This window comes from Neomonachus schauinslandi, chromosome 5, assembly GCF_002201575.2.
Source record: "Neomonachus schauinslandi chromosome 5, ASM220157v2, whole genome shotgun sequence".
NCBI lineage: Eukaryota > Metazoa > Chordata > Mammalia > Carnivora > Phocidae > Neomonachus > Neomonachus schauinslandi.
In genome coordinates, this window is record NC_058407.1 from 173169714 (window position 1) to 173191006 (window position 21293).

The 21293-nt window shown below is 53.9% G+C and overlaps 1 protein-coding gene across 1 annotated transcript in view; it reads right to left on the bottom strand.

The window, feature by feature from the left end:
• Positions 1-2981: 2981 nt before the first annotated feature.
• Positions 2982-21293, bottom strand: part of SDK1 (sidekick cell adhesion molecule 1) — a 522185-nt gene continuing 503873 nt past the window's right edge. The window contains exons 42-45 of the mRNA XM_044915291.1: positions 19159-19296; positions 16301-16421; positions 15711-15840; positions 2982-3350 (exon numbers count right to left, since the gene is read on the bottom strand). Coding sequence (XP_044771226.1) covers positions 3099-3350; positions 15711-15840; positions 16301-16421; positions 19159-19296 — 641 coding nt within the window. The 3' untranslated portion in view covers positions 2982-3098. The remainder of the gene's footprint in view (positions 3351-15710; positions 15841-16300; positions 16422-19158; positions 19297-21293) is intronic.

Consider the following 21293-nt stretch of genomic DNA (forward strand, 5'->3'; position numbering starts at 1 on the left):
TACGTGGATGGATTGCTCATTGGGAGAATAACTACACTGTGTGCCAAGAATTCATAAAAACTAGAAACCATGCTACGATCCATTACGCAAAAACCATGCTTCGGTCCAGTCGTGATCAAGTACAAGCCCAGCATCAAAAGAAGTTTACAGAGCACGCGCAACCCTTCCTCCTGGCGGCGTGGACATTTTCCCTGGCCGTGGGCCTTGTCCCTCACTCGCGGGGGCATGGGTCCCCACCTTGCCCTAGGCCACACCATCCTCTGCTACGACGTTTCATCGAGTACTCCTTAAAAGCTTGGCCGTGAGAGCAGCGGAGGGGAAGGCTGGGGGAGGAGGGGCTCAGTGTGAGCCGATTTATCCAGGAGGGGGTACACGAGGCCATGCTGATGTGCTTCACGCCCGCTGGGTGCGGGCACTGCCTGCAGCTGCCCCCGCCACTCACCTGTCTGGGCAAGCGGTGCTCCGGTGCCGGGCGGAGAGGGGCAGCCCCGTGAATGCCCAGCCCTGCGGCTCCGACAGACAGCCCGGCCCCTCGTGGCCGCTTCGCTGCTTCACCCCCACCTGTCAGCTCCATCTCCAGTGACCCACCTGAGGGCGAGCCTGGGGGCGCTCAGCAGCTGGCCGGGGAGCGCCCGCATGACGTCATTCCGGAGGACGGCAAGAAGCGGACGTCTCATCTTGTCTTGGTTAAATGTTGCTTGTTCGTGTGAGATAGTTTTTTTCCTCCGTAAGGGTGAGAGGCCGGGAAGTGACGCTCGTCCCCGCGCCACTCTGGGGCGGGGGGGGGGGGGGGCAGACACCAGACTGCGAACACCCTCTCTTCCGCTGGGTGCAGCCTCTCCCCAGGGCCCGGCTAACAGCGGGTCTGCAGCCAGGGTAGGCTCAGCAGTTCCACGCAGGGCAAGTTCAGGAAGGGGAGAGAAAGCACAGGGAAGAGCACGAGCCTTGAAAAAGGTGTCGTGTCGCGGCAGAAACCCCCAAGGCAAAGAACACACCTCAAACGAAATCGTCCTCATTCCAACACGTTCTAACACTTTCCCCCGTTATTTAAAGCAAAGTCCATATGGCTTAGAGAGCGAAGTGCACGGAAGGCAGGGTTTGTCCGAGTTCTCTGCTGGCGCCTGTCTTCCAAGAAGTTCCGCCTGCGTCTCGGGCCGAGAGCAACGAGCAGGGGCTCCGGACCTGAGGGGCATCCTGTCCCGTGAACTCTGGTGGGTGATTCTCACGCACAAGTGGCTTTGGGCAGAGCATCTAGGATTTTTGGTTTAGACTATTTCTGCTTCCACTCAGAAAAAGGCGGCAGGAAGGAGAGAAGGAAGGGAAGGAAAAGGAGGGGATCGAGAGAGAGAGAGAGAGGAACCTTCCCTCTAGTTTTGGAAAAACTGAAAAGGGGCTTTTCACCCAACACAAAACTCTCCTCGGTCTCCTGGGGCCACAGGCAGCCTCTCTGAAAGCAGAGGGCCCCATGGAGGTGTAGAAGGAAGACAGCCAAGTAGACACCACACGCTCTCCGTGTGGCCCGGAGACAGGCTCCCCACCCTCAGGGCACCGCAGGTCATCTGGGAGGACAGCACCTGCCTCGCTCCCCTGGGCCTTGGGGCTGTCAGCAGGATGCTGGGCAGTGTCACGCCCACACTCCTTCTGGCGAGGTGGGGACACCGGGCCCTCCCCGAGCTCTGGGCACAGTCTGGCTGGCACCAGGGGCATGCCGCGTACACCGGACCTAGGCTCTGGCCTGGAGGGTCGGCCCTGCTCCGCAGCCACATCAGACCCCTCTTGCAAGAATACTGTGATGGCTGGAACCACAGCTACAGTTTGGACTCTCGAATTTTCAACGTAGTTCATGCTATTTTCATGTAGCTAAAAAACTAAAATGAAACAATAGCAAAGGGGGAAAAAAAATGTCCAGGAACCCCGTTAAGGCTAGAAGCTGGGCTCGGTCGGGGTGGGGGATGCAGCAGCACTGGTGCGCAAGGCAGTGGGCAGCAGGCGGAGCAAGGAGACCAGGGGGCCACGCTCAGAGGAAGGCCGGCGCCCACCTGTGCAGGAGGCCTGGTGAGGGCGAGGCAACGCGGGGCCTCGTTTGCTCAGAGCTGTTTTGCTTTATTTGGAGACACTGACGCTTTTCGTCTTTCTCATGTACAAAGCTAAACAATAAAAAGGCACCTGGAGACAGCAGAGACTCATTCATTTCATGTGGCATATTTTAAAAAAAGATAAAAAGATTTAAAAAATACTCTGGTTAACAATGCACACCTCTTACACAACAAGCAATTCTGCAAGCGCCGTCCGGTTCTGTCTGGGTTAGCGGGGTTGGCCGTGTGCTGTGTTCTCGGGAAGGAGCTAGCTTGCCGAGTGAGGGCTGGCGTGGGGCTTCCAGCCCGGGGTGGTTTCCGGCTCTGCACCATCGGGTTTAAGGACAGAAAGGAAGAAAACGGCCCAGATATTTCACCACTGGGGTGACACGGTGCAACCAACGGGGTCATCACCGGGTCAGACGACCCCACCTCGCAATCTCTTGCCCCCTTGCCAGGAACCTGGAAGCTGATTCCTTGCCTAGAAACTGCGGAGGGAGAGTATTTCAGAGGTGGATGCAGTCAGGTGGAAAATCGCGGAGCCCAGGGCAGACTTTGCTCTGCAGGCGGGGAGGCGGCCAGAGCCCAGCCGGGCGGTGGCACCAATGGAGAGCCTGGCGCACAGTGGTTCTCTGGAGGCACAGGAGGTGGAGAAGAGGAAGGAGCGGTCTGGACGCAGGCTCCCTCCATCCCTGCTCTTCCTCCCCCTGCAGCCTCCCAAGTTGGGCGTCGGGATGGAGAAACCCGGGGCCGGGGGGTTGGGGGGGTCTGAGGCCTTCCCGCCACTGCACCACTGAAATACACCTTCTCATAAAAAGAAAAGAAAACAAAGAAACCCGCTTCCTGCAGCGATGTTACAAAAAGCCGTTAAAAAAACCTTCCTAATTGAAATCTAGTGTCCACAAGTAGGTAAAATCATCACTTATCAGAATTCTCTTTAAACAAAAGCTTGAGCTCAGTTATTGGAGTTGATTGTCTTAACAAAAGGAGGCTGGGAGGTCCGCTGAGGCCCCGCTGGGGCCGTCACACGAAGGAGGAGAAGCCGGTGAGCGGAGTCCGGGCGCCAGGGCCCGCGGGCGCGAACACGGCGCTCTGCGTGGTGACCACGGTGTGCAGGTGTGGCCCTGCCTCGCTGCCCGCCACCGCCTCGTACCTGTGTGGGGCGCGCCCGCCTGGGGCCCGCCGCTTCCACGAGTTGTAGTAGGTGGGGTCGCTCATGTAGTGGTTGACGAAGGAGTGCTGGGGGGGCGCGTCCTCGGACTCAGAGTCGGTGCCCTGGGGGGACAGCGAGGTGTGAGCAAGCACACGGAGGGGGAGGGCAGCCCTGGGGGGAGGGTGGGCATGGGGGAGGGGACGGGGCGGCCTGGAGGGAGGGGGAGGGCAGCCCTGGGGGGAGGGTGGGCATGGGGGAGGGCAGTCACGGGGAAGCATGGGGGCAGCCACGGGGGAGCGTGGCAGGGATGTGGCCACAGGCAGCCGGGCTGAGCTGGAAGCAGGGAGTGGCCAGAACGCAGGAGTAGCATTCACGACCCAAAGTGGGAAGGTCTGTGTCCGCTCCCGCCCTCTTCCCCTTCCTCCCCCCACTCCCACCCTCCACACGAGGTGCGCCCACACCTCCCCAGCCTGACCGCCCCCCGCAGACGCCCAGCTGAGCTCGGCAGCTCCGCTGTGTTCACACAGGGACAATGTGCTGTCCCAGCTGCTCCCAACCCCTCCGTGTGCTGAGCCTGTCCCAGGAGGGGTCCACACTGCCCTCTGGCCCCAGGACAGGTCTCCATGGCCTCCAGGGGGCGCTCTGTGTCCTCACGGGGCAGAAGGCCCATATGGTGGGGCCCAGTGGGCTTGCCCGACCCTGCGGTGTAGGCTGGCCAGACCACAGGGAGTGGGCCCTGAGCCACGTGGAGGCGAGGAAGGGGCATCCTCCATGGGATACAAATTCCACATGCTGTCACCTCCATGCACACCTCTGTGGGGAGGCTGCCGAGGATCGAGGCCCGAGTGAGCCAGGAGGTCTAACGGAGCCACCCAGCCCTGGCTCCCCAGGCCCTAGAGAGACCTGGCCCCTTGCCGAACGGTACACAAGAGCCCGCCCTGTTGATGCGTGAAGGCCAGTCTGAGGGGGTTTCTCTCCCTTTCTTTTTATCACATAAATCCGCAGTTTCCGTTAAGAACGTTTAGTCCACGGCGTTTCTGTGTTCATATTTTTTTTTTTTTAAAGATTTTATTTATTTCTTTGACAGAGAGAGACACAGCGAGAGAGGGAACACAAGCAGGGGGAGTGGGAGAGGGAGAAGCAGGCTTCCCGCAGAGCAGGGTGCCTGATGCGGGGCTCGATCCCAGGACCCTGGGATCATGACCTGAGCCGAAGGCAGACGCTTAACGACTGAGCCACCCAGGTGCCCCTCTGTGTTCATATTCTTGAAGCAAAACTCTATTTCCTGGTTTCCGGGAGTCGACTTTAAATCATTGGAAGCACTGCTAGCAGGGACAGTGGGTGAGGCCATTTTCCCAAGACAGTGGAGGCCCCCTTTCCCCTGCCCCAGAGCTGCTCTGTGGCCCTGGGAGCTTCTCGCACCCTGGGGAGCTCTGCCACTTGCCGGGGTGCAGCCCGCAGGCGGGCCAGGCTCTGCTGCCAGGCCCCACACCCTGAAAACACGGTGGGCTCCTCCCTGCACCACCGGGGACCTAGCAGAGGCCACGGACACCTCAAATATGCCAAAAACAGGTCCAGAGACGTGTGCCTGCCAGCCTTTCAAGTTCAAGGGGTGGGGTGGGGGGGATGGGAGCCTGTGGCTGGGTAAAGCCTCTCCCGTTCCCGATGCCCTGGCTGGGCTCTGACCCTGCCGCTCCTCACACCTCCTCTCTGGGCCCTGCCTGAGCTCTGCCCTTTTTCCTCTCCCTGGGGTGTCAGGAGGCCCCTGAAGGCTGTCTCAGAATCACCAGGGAAGTTTTGGGAGAGCACAGATCACTGGGTGTGGTTCCTGCTGTCTTGATGGCGAGGGTCTGGGGCAGGGGCCGGGAATGTGCATTTCTTAGAAGCTCCGGGGGGATTCTGATCAGTGGCCAGGCCGGAGTGAGGGCAGGGAAGGCAGGGAGAGCCGACTGCTGGCCCCCATTCTACGTGCCGTCTGTATAGAGACTCATGAAAGCCAGAGAGCGTCCCTTGGTGCTCTGAGCCACCCTCCCTCATCTGATGGGGAGGGCATGGCCCACATCACCCCCACGCAGGAAGCTCGATAGGGGGACTCACACTGTCCTCCACCCCGGAGCTGGCGCTGTGTCCTGTAAGCCTACGAAAGTGGGCAGAAGTCCCTGTGGACGTCGAGGGGAGCCGGAGCCTCCTGGGATTTTCCAGACGCAGACTGAGAATCTGGCTCTCACTCGAATACTTACAGGAAAGTAACAGTAAGTCACAGATTTGGGACTTCTCAGGACGTGAAATGTAAACTGTTTGTTATGGCGCAATCAGCGGCTGGCAGCTGAATGCATCTGTGGTTCTTCTGCTTTTTACGGAGTCAGAGCTCATGCAAATGCAGGTCTGATGAAGGTCCCCTCCTGACACATCCCAGGATGCAGACAGCGTCCAGCCCCTCCATAATTGGACAGTGATGGTGACAAGAGAGCCAAGAGGCGCTGCTTTTTAGCAGATGCTGCTACATGCAGAGTGACCCCCTGCACAGTCTCTGACACTGCACAGCGGCCTGTGAGCTGCAGAGTTTTATTCCTATTTTAGGGGTGAAGAGAGAGGCTCAGAGAGCCGGCGAGCTGCCCAGTGTCCCAGGCGGGGTGGGAGCCGCGCCCAGGCCTTGTAGCCCCGAGGCTCCTGCTGCCTCGCCTTCCTGTCGGCTGAGCCGACTCACAACCCCGCACCCATCATTCCCAGACCCACCGAGCTCTGAAAACCAAAAGCTGTTTTTGGAACTCATCTGGCGGCAAAGCCTGGCCCGCGTTGGGCTAATTTGGCAGCTAATCCCGAGCGCAACTGACGTCAAACTATTCAGCGTGAATAGTGCTCGGTTTTGCTGCAGAAATGCTAATGTAGTTTGGTCGGAGATTGCTGCCCCGACCCTGCTGGGATGTGACCTAATGGTCAACGTATTCCCACAGCCGAAAAATGCTGAGTTCTTCAATGGACCTGGCTTTGGGGGCTGCAGATAAGAGATGGGGCACCTGTAATTCCGACAGCTAAAGTCTGTTTCTTCCTCTGTTTTCCAGCGGCCTCGAGGGGCTTAGGAGGCAAAGCTCTGTGTACACTGAGTCTGGCAGGAACAAGGGCAAAGGTCACCTGAAGGATCAGGTGGAGTCTATGTTATCGGCCCCTGAGCTGGGTTTGTCCCTCCTTCACACACCCATCTTGGCTCTAAGATCTGCAAGCTCAGGAGCAAAGAGTTCCTGTGGAGATGCGTCGGGGGCAGCCCCCCTCGAGAAAGGCACAGAACACTCAGGATGATGACAGCAGGTCCCACACCAGCTGGGGTCAGGGGTCATTGTTATGTGAAGACTGAACGTAAGATTCAAGATTTTCAGCCTCCTCACACCGTACCCTCTGGTGCTCGGAGGCCACCCCGCGCACCGCCCGTCCCAACCGCGAAGGATACGTGTGAGCAAAAGCGTGCGAAGGAGCGACTGGAGTCAATCTCCTCGCTTTGTGTCCGAAAGGACCGAGACCCACACAAGCACGCCACCTTCCCTGGGTCAGACTGGTCGGGGAGAGAGCCGGGCCAGACCCAGCGCTGGTATCACGGCCAAAGGTGGCAGAAATAAAGCCTCTTTAGAAACACGTCGGGACACCTTCCAGGCCAGCTGCCTAAAGGGTTAGGCCTCTGATCGGGGGAAACGGCCACATGCAGGCGTCCGCTTCGGCAGACCTGCCCAGGGCCCACGTCTCCCCGGTCTTGTGACCCCTGCCCACCCCTCCTCCTGCAGCTGTTGGGTCATGGAGAAGCTGGGCTCACAGTCACCAGGTGGCAGCCGGGGGAGGGGGGGCTGTCTGGTCTAGAAGGGACTCCCACGTTCTTGCAGGAGGCAGTCTTTCCAAGGGCACGTCCAGCCAGGCTTAGAGGATGGATGTATCCCGTGTCCCACACCCGTATGCCTGTTTACGTGGTGAACGATCTAGTCTCCCTGGAGATGGCTCAGAAGCTACATCATTATATGTTTTCTCAACCACAGACCTCAAAGTCCTACGAAATGGAGACAGGGTCTGTGATAGATGTGGGTGCTGAGAAGAGGCCCCGGCAGGAGACAGTTGGGTGGTTGTCCGGCTCACAGTGACGTCCCAATGTGCGTGTCTGGGCTTTGACCTTCCCGAACGAACTTCAGGAAGTGATCCTTCTCTACGTGTCCTTGTCCGTGGGCTGAATGGCCTGTCCCTCATTAAACAGTGATTGGCTAATCAGAATCCTCCCTGGGACTCTCTGCACTGCATGCAGAAGAGCAGTTTTCTTTATGGGGCAAAGCTGGGCGGCCGGCTGTGTGTCCTGAGTGGGCAGGGCCCAGAGACCCAGCCAAGAGCACCTGTGAGGGGAGAAGACCATCCTGCAGAAAGACAGGAGAGACAGGAGCGTAAGAGTGGAGGGTCACATGACACGTAAGCCTGGCCTCCTGGCTCCTGCTAAGCCCTCGACATGATCTCTGCGAGAGAGCACTGAATCAAAATGCCATCCTTCCTCCTGCTGCCTGCTCTGTTTATTGTTTATGTGACATTATTATTTTTTAATGGGGATGTATTTTAGTGAGTTAGAGTTATTGACAAAAAGGCAATGCTGCAGGGTCCTTTCTTTTTAAGTTTCCTGTGTGATATGAAGTAGCGATGTGTGTTGGTTTCCCAGGAAACCAGAGAAGGACAGCAGGTGATTGGATGTGGTGGCAGTTTCTAAAGGTGCACAGATGCCTGGCGAGCAGCTAATAGAGATAATCTCAACACTTTCGGTATTATATTTGCAAGATGAAAGAGTCAAATATTAACAGGGAATTAATTAGATATGAGGTCTAAGTTGGTTGGAGCAGGAAAGGTTTTGAAAACAGTTTTTATCATGCGATTCGAATAGTAGTCCTGATACGCAGTTGTGTGAAAACCCGGTGACAGACCCTCTTATTCCGAACCGGAGAAGGAGAAAGAGCCACTGCAGGGGTCAGTCAACACCAGCGGCCGGACTCACAGTGGCTCCAATCAGGCAGGTTCGGGGGCTCCTGTGAACCCATTCGCAGAATTTCCACTTTAAGCAATATTCCTGAAAACGGTTAAAAAAAAATACCCTGGGGAGAAAGGGACAGCATCGCTAGCTTCTTAGTGAAATAACAGCTTTGCAGAAGAGTACTTCCAGCCAAGACCTTGTAGGGTTTCGGGCTCCTTATCTCCTGGGGCTCTGCAGAGGAGGGTGGGCAGGAGGGGAGGGCATCAAACCCTTGATGAAGCCCAGGGCCCAGAATGTGCCTTACTCTTCACCTCTGACATCTCAGCATGCAGTCTATTTAAACCTAGAAGCTGCCTCTGGTAGAGAGGATTAGTATCTGGAATCTAAATCCAGTCCTATTTGAGATAGGTGCCCCTGGTGTATTGTGCTGCTGCCCACTCCTGGGTCTTTCTCTCTGGGACCCTTGCCTATCTCTCTGAGGGCTCTGTCTACAGTTGCATACTTTGACTCTGTTTCTGTGAATTTGGGGTTCAGGGGCTAGGCCAGAAGCCATCATTGCCAGATTTAGGGAGCCCATGCTTCTCCCCTCTGAATATCAGAACCATCAATTACGAATGGAAAAGGTGTTTCCAGAATGGCTGGTGAGGAGCCAGCAGATTCTCTTCCCGGTGGGACAATGATTTAACTGGGGAAAGTTATTTGATAAACAGGCATTTAAAGTCTCTGGAAATAGTGGCAAGGATATATAGCAAATGGAGAAAGATTTATTCCACAAAAATCTAAATTTCACTAAGAACAGCAAAAGTCAGAAGCACTTGAACTGTGACCTGCATCAACGCCCCCACCCCCGATCCCCAGCTCAGCATGATGGAAGCTCTATCCCCGGCAGGTATGGCCAAGAGAACTGGGTTCCCTTCCTCACCCTGTCTTCACCTGTAGGCTGGTTGGTCTATACCACTTGAGAATCCTGAGCCCGCATTGCCCCTGCCTTGGATAGCTTGTAGGGAAGATGTCTGACACGGAGAGGGGCCAGCTCAGAAGCCCAGGGACTACCATCTCCACCCAGTGCCCTACTTGTGCAGTTGGTACGTCACTATGGGAGAAGGGGGCCACTGGCCCCACCCCCAGCTTTGGTGCTGTGACACGGAAGTCCCACAGAGTGCGGAGAGACAGTCCATTAGAACAGAGAGCTCCAGAGTTCTCCTAAGGGGAATGGCTTTGTTGGGAACAGAGCATGCCTAAGGGCATTGCTGAAAACAGCGGAGTCCTTTGGGGTGAGAAATTATGAGGAAGCTGGTAGTTCCACGACTGTAACAAGTGAAGCAATCAACCAGCCAGAAGTTTAACAGAGAGAACCGGGGAAAGAGAGACAGTTCAGGAGAACTCTCTTGGGAGCAGAGCAAAATTCGGATTGACAACATCTTGCCCCTCAAAAGGGCTGCACTTTAATTGGATCAAGCTATGGAGTGATGTAGAGCCCCGGGCACTGTGAAAAAGAATAGAGCCAGCCAGCGGTGGAGGTTAAGAGCTGGGTGCGATACCAACAGTGATAGACCGTCCAGAATCTTAATGAGGGTGAGAAAAAGAGACAGAGAAAGCCTGGCTGGGACCATGGTCATCCCTGGTATTCAGGGGCCTGAGTGCATCCTCAAGGCTGTGCCTCTCAGGAAGGGCGTCAGGGGGGTGCCTGGGGGGCTCAGTCATTGGGCTTCTGCCTTTGGCTCAGGTCATGGTCCCAGGGTCCTGGGATCGGGCCCCGCATCGGACTCCCTGCTCGGCGGGAAGCCTGCTTCTCCCTCTCCCACTCCCTCTGCTTGTGTTCCCTCTCTAGCTGTCTCTCTCTCTGTCAAATAAATAAATAAAATCTTAAAAAAAAAAAAGGAAGGGCATCAGAGTCCACACTGCGGAGGAACCCAATTTCCACCGCACTAGTCCAGCCAAGTCACTAAGCAAGAAATAAGCAAACAACAAGAATAATCCTTGGGGTGGAGGATATCAGTATTCAGAGTTGGCACAATATATTAACTAAAATGATCTATTTAAAAAAAAAAAAACCAGGACAGTGTGTTCCATACATGGGGCAAAAATCAGGCAGCCTCTGAGGAGGCCCAAATGTTGGCAGACAAAGACTCTTGAAGCAGCTATTATGTTATATTCACAGAACAAAAGGAAGCTATGTTTAAAGAATGAAAGTAAGATGACAATATTGCATCCAGCAAAGAAATTCAATAGAGATAGAAATTACTTAAAAAGAATGAAATGAGAAGTTTTGGCATTGAAAAATACAATAGCCAAAATGAACAAATCAACAGAGGGGCCCCATGGTATGCTGGGTCTGGCAGAGGAAAGAATCAAGGCACGTGGAGATATCGACAGAGGTTATGCAATCTGAAACACAGAGAAAAAAGAATGAACACATACAAGAAAGAACAACAACAGAAGAAGAGAGAATCTGATAAAGGTACAGAGCACTGGGACGCGAGACCCTCATGATAGCACTGGGTTGAGAAGAGAAAAAAAGAGGCAGAAAAAAACAGGCGAAGAAATGACTTAAAACTTTCCAGATTTGACCAAAAGCATTAATCCACACACCCAAAAAGCTCCATAAACACCTAGTAAGATAAATTGAACCAAGTCCACACCCAGACACCTCACAGTCAAAAACACAAAGACAGAAACTCTTCAAATCATGGACAAGGGAACTCACATAATATTAAGAATTGGCTTCTAGTCAGAAAAAAACTGGGGGACAGAAGGCAATGGGGCAACATAGTCAAAGTGTTGAATAAAAACTGCCAACCAAGAATCGTCTGTTCAGCAGAACTACTTTCGAAAACAAAGGTGAAATAAAGACATTCTGAGATAAACAGAAACAGGAAAATTCTTTGCTAGCCAACTTGCCTTACAAGAGATACCGAAGGAAGACCGACAGGTTGAAAGCAAACAATACAGACAGAAATTCAAATTCACCCGGAAAGACAGAATGTACCAACAAAGATGATCACACATGAGTAGTTATAAGAGATAGTATGATTGCATATGTCTTCCCCTTTCTTCTCTTATGAGTTAAAAAGCAATTTCATAAAATATGTATATGATTGTATTGTTGGGCCTGTAATATGTAGAAATGTAACATATTTAACAATAACAGCACAAAGGAGAAGGTGAAGAAATGGCACCCAATGGTGACTTGAATCCATAAGAAGAAATGAAGAGGACCAGAAAAAGTACATAAGCAGGCTATCATGGTAAACTCCAGAAATATACTTGCTCTCCTTTCCTCCCTCGACTTCCTTTAAAGACATATAGTTCTGTAAAGTAGTAACTATAAAAAATGTATTCTTGAGTTTGTAACAGTATGGATATACAGACATAATATGTATAATAATAGCACAGAAAGGGGAGGAGGCCATAGAGTTGTATAGGAATAAAGTTTCTACATGTCACTGAGATTTAGTAGAAATCTTTTTTTTTAAAGATTTATTTATTTGTGTGTGTGTGTGTGTGAGAGAGAGAGAGAGAGCACATGAGCTGGAGGATTGGGGTGGGGGGCAGAGGGAAAGAATTTCAAGCAGACAGACTCCCTGCTGAGCACAGAGCCTGATGTGGACCTTGGTCCCAGGACCCTGAGATCATGACCTAAGCTGAAATCAAGAGTTGGATGCTTAACCAACTGAGCCACCCAGGCGCCCCTAGTATAAATCTTAAGTAAATGTTGATACTAGAGCAACGACTAACAAAAATAACTGAAAAAATAGAGTAGAAGCAAAAATAAGCAAATTAAGAAGGTATACTAGAAAATTTTCACTTAAAAAAGAAGTGGGAGAAAAAGAGGAATAAAGATATGAGACATACAAAAGACAAATATCAAAACAGCAGATATAAATTCTATCATAGCAGTAATTACATTAAATGTGAATGGATTTGGGGTGCCTGGGTGGCTCAGTCGTTAAGCGTCTGCCTTCGGCTCAGGTCATGATCCCAGGGTCCTGGGATCGAGTCCCAAATCGGCCTCCCTGCTCTGCGGGAAGCCTGCTTCTCCCTCTCCCACTCCCCCTGCTTGTGTTCCCTCTCTCACTGTGTCTCTCTCTGTCAAATACATAAATAAAATCTTAAAAAAAAAAATGTGAATGGATTAAACAATCTTGTCAAAAGGCAGAGATTGGCAGAACAAAACTGATATGCACCCAGCTACACACTATCTGTAAGAGATACATTTTAGATTAAAAGACACAAACAGGTTGAAAGTAAAAGAATGGAAATGAAACACCATGTCATCAGTAACCAAAAGAGAACCGGAGTGGCTGAGTAATATCAGACAAAATAATCTTGAAGACAAAATTGTTACCAGAGACAGAGAGACATACTGTACTAACGAAAGGGTCAATCCATCTAGGAGACATAACTATCATATACATATATCTACCTGAAGACAGAGCCCCAAAATACACAAATTGACAGAATTCGAATGAGAAATAGACAATTCAATAATAGTTGGAGACTTCAATACATTAGTGGATGGCAGAAGATCAAAAACCCAGGTGACTTCCACAACACTGGGAATCAACCAGACCCCACAGACACATACAGAGCACTCCGCACAACTGCAGAATAACACGCTCTTTTCAAGTGCATATGAAACATTCTTCTGGCACAGACCATAAAACAAGACTCAACACATTTAACAGGATTGAAAATATACAAAGCATGTTCCTGGGCCACAATGGAAGAAAATTAAAAAATCAATAATAGAATGACACTTGGGAAATTCACAAATATGAGGAAATTAAAAACACACTCCTAAATAACCCACGTTCCAAATGGGTGAATTTGTGGTATGTGAACTACATCTCAATCAAGCTGTTTAATAAATGTGGTTCAAAGCAAGCTCTCCCATCTGAGCTGGCACTTCTGAGATGATGAATGTCCCCACGTCCCTCTGTTGGGATCCCGTGAATATTTAGTGCCTACAAATCTCCCAAATGCATAAGGTTCAAAGACAGGACCTAGCAAGATTATAAAGCGAAGAACTCTGGAAAAAGGATGGGCTTCATTGTATCTACCCACGGACCCGGGGGGCAGATAGAACCCAGGCATGGGAATTTCAGCTGGAGGTGATGGTCAGAGCTTTCCAGGGGCCTGGACCCCCAGATCCTAGGTGAAATTTTGCGCACATATAGAGAGAGCATCTAACCTCTCATCAGGTTCCTGATAGAGCCCTTGACCCAAAAAGCACTGGGAACCACGAGAGGCATCTGTGGGAATTATAAAAGGAACCCCTTCCTCCTGGCACAGGCCTTGCGCTTAGCCACAGTCCTAGAGCGAGGACAACTAAAATCTGTGCAGCAGGTCTGCAGGGAGGGACAGATCTGGGAGCCCGGTGCTCAGATATGCCTTTCAAGATCTCCCTCCCCCCCGCCCCCGTCAGTGCATGTCCAGGGAAGACATAAAAACTTCCATAAGCTTTGGCTTTATCCTCTATTACATGAAGATCATGACAACCTCCTTGCAGGATTTAGTGTGAATTCCACGCCCCTCTCTCCAGCACCTGCCCTCCTCCCCTCTTCCCTCCCTACCCCCAGCCCCTCCCTCCGTCCTCCACCCTCTGTGCCTGTGTGTGTTTGTATGTAGGTATCCATGTATGTGCGCATGTATGCACCTGTGTATATGCCGAGGTCAGGGCCTGTATACACTTAATAATCCTCCATCAAACCAGCTGAATTTGCATCTCAAAACAGCCCACTTGTGTGAGAGGAGAGACAGACTGGATGCGGCCCATCCACCCATTCTGAGAATGCTTTCATGAACAAAGAGTTCAGAATTCATGCATCCAACCCGGGCTGCTGACCCCAGGGTGCTGAGCTGGAGGAGACAGTGGAGGCCGGGGCTCCGCCAAGCTCTGGATGACCTCACGCTTAGTCTTGTCGGCCGGCCAACAAGCAGAATCGCTCTACCTCATGGGACAGAAGGCAATGGGGCAACGTCTGAGATGGCTGAGCATGAGAGGAGTGTGCCTGGCCCATAGTAGGTGCTCAATTAGTGCTTACCCTCTGTTGCACCGCCACGAGCTCGACCTGCAGGGCCAATGTGGGAGGGCTGTGGGCCCCAGACAGCCGCAGGCCCTGGAATTACGGACAGACGCCGTGCAGGGGCCCTGCGAACGCGTCTTTAACTGCTGCCACAGACGGTATGTGCTAGAAGGCCAGCCTACTCATTCCCAGCGTGTGGCTCTTGGTGCAAGCAGCCAGAACAGCTCGAGAAAAGCTGCTGTTTCCTTATCACAAAAAGGCAGGTCATTTTTGCCGCATTTCACTTGACAGCCCCTTAATTGCCGACAAATGTCCCTTTCCGGACTTCTGCGGTGCTGCTTGTTTTCCCCACGCCTGAGGCTACGGGACAGACAGGGCGCCTGGCGTCCTTTGTAAACAGAGAGCCCAGAGCGGAGCGGACGCGGTGTCACACGACACCCACCTGCCGCCCCATCTCACTTGGAGTTCATATACAAAGCACAATTTAAAAGAAGCCATTTTATTGAGCCTCAGGGCTTAATAAGGCCTGAATTCAGGTCCAAACGAAGGTGAGACTTATTTTAGATTAAATATTGATTTAGCGTATGAATGCCAAGAGGTGGGGCAGGCCTACGTGTCCAGCAAATGGCTTGGTGATTTTCCTCTCTCTCAAGACTTGGCATATGTGAAATAAAAAAGTTTAGGACTGATGGAGGACCACCTCTCTAACTGCCGCTCTAGCTGGCTTTGCTCGTAAATGCAAGGCACCGAGGCAGCACCCTTGTGGGGAAAGGCACCTCCCGGGGGCCGGGTGTGGGGGGCTGAGCCCCTGAAGGAGACTCCCACGGCTGCCCCCGGACGACATCCTCCCCTGACTGCTCCCTGATGGAGGCCTTGCCCGGGGCGTGCTCAGATGCTCAGGGGGCCTCACATATGCAGGCCCATGGGTCCCAGGTGGGGGGCACTCCTTGGGGGCAAGATCTCCCTGGTCCATCTGCTCAGTGAGGATAGGGACAAGTCAGAGTTTCCCAGACCCTGTAACGGTCCCAGAAGGGCAGTGGCTAAGTCCCCCTTTAGCACAAGGAAGCAGGGCAGGACAGAGGGGAAGGGGCTGCCGGGGCTGGGGTCCCGGGTTCGGTGGGTTTTGCAGGCTCAGACTGTCCACCCCTGCAGCTGGGGTCTACCGGCCAGGTTCTACGGTCACCACCAGAAAACACGGTTGATTTCTGGAAGCCAAACAGAAAGTGAGCCAGCTTCGGGATCAGAAGGCACTTTGGGTGAGGTATTGATCTGAGAGTTGGCCCAGTACCCGGGACCTCCAGGCCCGAAGGAGCTGAAGCATGGAATTCCTCATCTATAAAAGGGAGTCATTTCCCACTGGCCCTGCTGCCCGGAGCGGCTGCGAGACTCAGACGGGACCCGAGAGGCGGCGCCACGGGAAGGCAGAGGGCTGGTCACAGAGGTAGGGGATGGCGGTGGCAGCCACTGACCTCGGATTCCGAAGCGTCCACCGACTTCTCCTTGAGGTTGGCGCTCTCGGTCAGCACGGCTCCGTTGTACTTGTTGCAGATGTCCTCGTCTGAGTAGTGCAGCCCACCGGGGCTGGGCCGCGGCGGGGACCTAGGACAGGACGGGGCCGCAAGGGAGGGACGCGGGCTCAGGGCAGCTCTGGCCACGGACACCTCCCCCGGGGGCCTCCTGACCCGCCCTGCAGCCGTGGTCACATTGGTGAGAGGACATCCATGCTGATGGTCGGTCCACCACAGCTTTGCGTGATGGCATGTGGAGTAGGAATTCGCTAATCCTACGAGTGCAGCCAGCCCCCAGGGGGCCAGCTGGGAGGGTGGGGGGCTCCCGAGGTCACTCCCCTCCTGCCTGAGATATCTTCTTTTTGTAGCTCCAGAGAGGGATGTAGGATGCCCCCTGCCCCCTGCCATTCCTTCTCCCCCCCAGGCTCAACGCTGCCCTGTTGGGGTTTGGTGGGTGCCCGCGGGCACGGCGGCATGTCTGTGGCCGGCACCCCCACCGTGGCTGGTGCAGATCTTCAGGCAGAGGGGGGTTACGGCTGCTGTGTCCCTACCTGGTCCCATTCTTCTTCGAGAAGGTGTTCTTGACATTGAGGTGGCGGCTGTTGAGCTCCAAGGCAGCAAACCCTCCGTTGTCCAGTGTCACGGACTCCTCCATGTTGGAGATGCTCTTACCTGCAGCCGGAATGGGAGAATAGGTTCAGCCGTTCCAGGAAAGGGCCCGGCACAGCGATGCTGAGCCCTAGCTGGTCAGCTTACGGGTGTTTACTGAGTTCCTGCTGGAAGCAGAGCCCGGAGCCGGGCCAGACCTGCTTGGGCTTGCAAGGCATCAGAGGTATCAGAGGCACACTGGGAGGACGCTGTGCATTAAGGACAGCGAAACTGGAGCATTTCCGTGTTTATTTGCCCGACACCAAAGTACTGGTATTCTTACCAGTATTCTATGAAAGAGTCTTCAGAATGTATAACCTTTTTTAAAAAGCAGGGAAATTAAATACTGAATACATTTCAAAATAAAAAACTCACGACCATGTAATAAAATAGTAAGGAGAAAGTAGATGTACGGGGAGGGGGGCCATGGAGGGAACAGGGCATCTTTGGGGTGGTGAAAATGTTTTAGAATTGGCTGTGGTGATGACTGCATATGTCCATCAATATACTAAAAGCCACTTAAAAATCATAAATTTATAAATACGTATGAGAACATTTTTTAAAACATGTCAGCAGATCAAATGAATAACAGTGCAGTTGTGGGAAACCAAAGGGGCTGAAGGGTTTCCGATGGCTTCGTGTCCTCAGGGCTGTCCCTGTGCTGGGACCAGAGAGAATCTTCCGGACCTCCTTCTCCTCCTCCTCTGCTCCCAGAGGCCTGCAGAGCCTCCCCTGTGGTGCGTTTTTGACATAGTGGCTTGTTCCTTACTGTCTGCCTTCCATCTTCCCCGGCTCGACCCCAGCTCCTGGAGGTGGGGACCTCACCTGTTTATCTCCCGCTGTCCCCACCTCCAGGACAGGAGCCTGCTCCAGGTTTATTACAACCCTAGGGTGCCCTCTCTGCTACAAACCCAGCGCCCCTCGACGGGCCCAGATGCTCGAGGTGCGTGCAGCAGGGGAAGCCGAAAGAACACGGGCCAGCAGATGGAGGGAGGACGGGGCTGCTGGCCAGTGGGATCTGGGCTGATGAGAGGGTGAGCAGGTGAAAACCGCTCTCAGAAAGGAAGTCCCATTGAGGACGGTGGTGTGAGGGGAGCAAGCAGGAGGGGGTCAGGCCGTAATCTTGAAGGTTTGGGCTCTGCATCGTTCCTTGCAGCAAGTCAGACATTCTAGTAGACAAGTAGGTTTTTTTTTTTTTTTCCTAGGCTTCAATTATGATGTTAAATTAATACTCCAGGATGAGGCTCACTATCAGAAGCTGCAGGTCAAATCTGTCTTTTCAGGCCTGTTTTCCAGATGCAGAAGGAGTGAAAAGCGGGGAGATCTTCTATGCGCCAGATACAGGATTCTGTAATAGCGTTAACTCAGTAAAATGACATGCCATTCATACATAGTAAATCCCATAGGAATAAAATCTGATTTACGAACACTTGTTAAAAGTGAATTTATACAGAAAAAAATAAATCTTTCCTTGGAGAGATGAATTGCTTAATGTTAGGAAAGCAAACGGCGAGGTGCCTGGCTCTGTTAACCCTTCAGGCGCAGTGAGGGATGGTGCTGAGGGGCAGGGGCCGGGGGAGCCATTCAGCCCAGCGCCTCACCCCCCGGGGGCTCAGGCGCCCACTCGTCTGTGGGAGACCCCATCAGGGATCCACCTTCCTAAGAAGCACAGACAGACAGACGAGCTGGTAGGCACAGCTCCAGCCACGGGACCTGCCGCCGTGGCGACCTCGGTGACATCACAGAGCTGGTCACACGCGTGGCCCAGCTACAGCTGTGCGTGTGGGGGACACAGCACCGTCTGGAGCACAGTTACATTCTGACGGTGCACGGAACGGGTCTCACGGGTAATTACGAGAGTCCTTTAAAAATTGAGGAGACTGGACTACATCGAGTGTACTAATCGTGAGCCTCTGGGCTGCTGTGACGTGTATGAGCACCATCGGCTGGAGACACAGGACAGAGCACTCTCGGAACCCCAAGTTCCCTCACGGACCTTCGCTGCTGATGCTTCTCTGCCAGGAGGCAACCACTGTTCTGTGTTCTAGAAACTTCCGCTCATTTGGGTTGTTCCCGACCTTCCCACAAATGGAGTCCAGCTTTGCCCATGTTCATTTGTCCATTTCTCTGATGGGGGTGATTCATGTAGCAACAAACACTTATTGAGCACCTCCTGTATGCCAGGCGTGGAGCTTATGCTGGGGAATGCAAAGGTGAGCCGGGGTCAGAGGGCTTGGAGCTGGAACGTGGGCGTAAGGCGAGGTACACGCTCAGTCGATCTCTGGGTGTACCCTGTATGTGTTTCCACACGTGGTTCCAGGAGCCGCACCAACGTTCCTGAGACACTCCCGGCTCACTGTGCTCGTGACACCGAGTAGTATGGTGATTCACCTGTTTGACGCTCTGTATGTCATATTCAAAAATACTGCTGCGTTTGGGCAATGGTGCAGATGAGGGAACAGACTCAGGGAGGCCAAAACCACCCACGTGACGGATCCAAGACACACGGCTCATTGGCGGTAGGAGCCAGGACCCGAACCTGGGCCGCCGGGCTCGAGGGCGCCTGGCTGCTACAGGGAGCTCCTCCCAAAGGAAACCAGCTGCACCTACTTTATCACCCGCAGGCAAACGAAATGCAAAGCGGATGCCCGCACCACAGATCCCGGATTGAGAGAGAGGCAGAGAAGACATCGACCTTCTGGCTCCCCAGTGTAGGGGTGCATCTGGAAGTGGGGTGGGGGGGACAAGGCGGGCGCCCCACCTCTGCTGCAGCTCCCGTATGTCCGGTTCTGCCCGTGCAAGACCAGGGCGAACACCACCAGCAGGATGACGATCAGGCTGCAGAGCGCCATCACCAGGAGGAACCACCACTCCTCGTAGAACGGGGTTTCCACTTGAGCTGAAGGGCACAGGAACACAGGGTCACACGGGATGGGGACTCCTGCCGCCTGCCCGCGGCCCAGGGGTGGGGCGGAAGGATGTGTGGGGCAGCCTCCAATCGCAGGCAATATGAACCCCATGTGCCCGGCTGGTGTGGGTTAGGGCGGTTGAGGGGCCAGTTTCCCAGACATGAGCTCAGGCACGACGGGCTCCTCGGCGGTTGCTCCTTCTCTGGGGGAACCAGCCCTGTCCCAGAGCTCGCCCTGTCCTTGCCCGTCCACACCACCCTTCGCACTGTGTCCCCCGATTTCATCTGCTTACGGATGTTGTCCGGGAGAAAGGGAGGAAGGACCAACGTGCCTGGACATCGTCCGATCCTCAAGTGCTCAGGCTTCCTTCCCAGATGTTCCCCCGGGGCCCCTTACCGTCTCCACCATGGCTGCCCCCCTACAACCCCTTCCGGGGGCTTCGCCTCTTCCTGACTTCCCCCCATCCCTTCTGCACATTGTCACCAGGGAGATCTTCCTCCGATGGAAACAAACGGTCCCTTCCTAAAAGCCTTCGGTGGCCCCACGTTAGCCCCGGGACACAGTCCAAGCCCATGAGCCCCGTGAGCTGACTCCTATGCACTCCCACCCGGTGCTGGATTCTGTCCACTCCTGCATGGAAACCTCTTGCTGCAAGCGCTCCCCACTGGCCTCTGCCACACCAGGCCTCCCCAAGGGCTGCACTGTGCTGTGTTTCCTGCCTCCAGCAAAACTGAGCAGAACCACTGGCCCCATCTCTAGATACGTTTTTTGAGAAACGAATAGAAAAGGTTCATTTAAAAGTTGCTCTGAAGAAGGATACCCTTCTTGCTCGTGTTTTATTCTGCTTTACTAAGAACAGAAACATGGGAGTTGTTGCTTGGTAGGTGCTGCTTGGCCCTGGGGTCCTGCTGATGCCTTCTACATGCCCCCCGCAGGGGAGCTGGTTGGGAGGCACCAGAGCGGACATAACAGGAAGCCGTGGTCCGCCTCCCAGCTGCTGAAGCCCCCAGAAGACACATCTACCTTACGTTCAATCTCTCACTGGAGGGGTGAAAAACGTGTGCACATTGGGGACAAAAGGGGGGAACTGACTTTGGATAACGCGACGGCACAGGGTTTCTTGGGAGATGGCAGCATTTTGAATCCAAAATATATAAGTGGTTTTCAGGATGCACATTAATTGCTCCATATAATGAGCCAACAAATCCCAACTGAGCACCCAGGTGGGCCTGGAAAAGAAAGGCCTGGGTACCCGCAGGACGCGCCCCTCCCCTGGGGCAGGACCCCGCAGGTCCGCTGTCTGGCCGCTGCTCTGAAGGACGGAGGAAGCTGACCACATTCCCGCCGGCAGCCGCGGCTGGCAAGGGGGTGCAGCGGGCTTCAGAGGACAGCCCAGCCGTGGGCCCCATGAACAGAACGGTGAGGGGGCCGTGTTCTCCTGCAGGAACCAGCCTTTGTCCCCCTGGGCTGCGTGCGTGTGGAATGAACGGCCCTGTGCATCTGGAATTACTTTACGTGGCTTTTCCACAGAGGAACCGAAAGAGACAAACCTTGACTTGCTCGACTGGGGTGATGGGTGCCCGGGGATTCCTTATTCTAGTCTCTCTTTTGGGAGGTATGTTAAATTTTTCATAAGAAAAGTGAAGGAAATGAGAACATTTTGATTTGTCTAAGTCCTACTGTTACACAAGCCCGCGGCATGCTGGGGCTCCTTCTGGCAGACCCCCTCCTGAGCCGCCAGGGCTTGCGGCCCGAGCCTGCCCACACACATGGTCCTTCCTCCAAATTCACGGCAAAGAGGAGACGCAAGGTGTTCTTGATTTAAACAAGAGCAGTTGGCAGCTTAAACAAATCTACATGCTGGGGACAGGCAACGTGTTTCTCTTGGTCGTAGGGATGCCTGCCTTGTTTCTGGCCTCACCTGCACCCCTGCCTGCCCCCTGCCTACCCCCGCGCCTGCACCCCCGCCTGCCCCCCGCCTACCCCC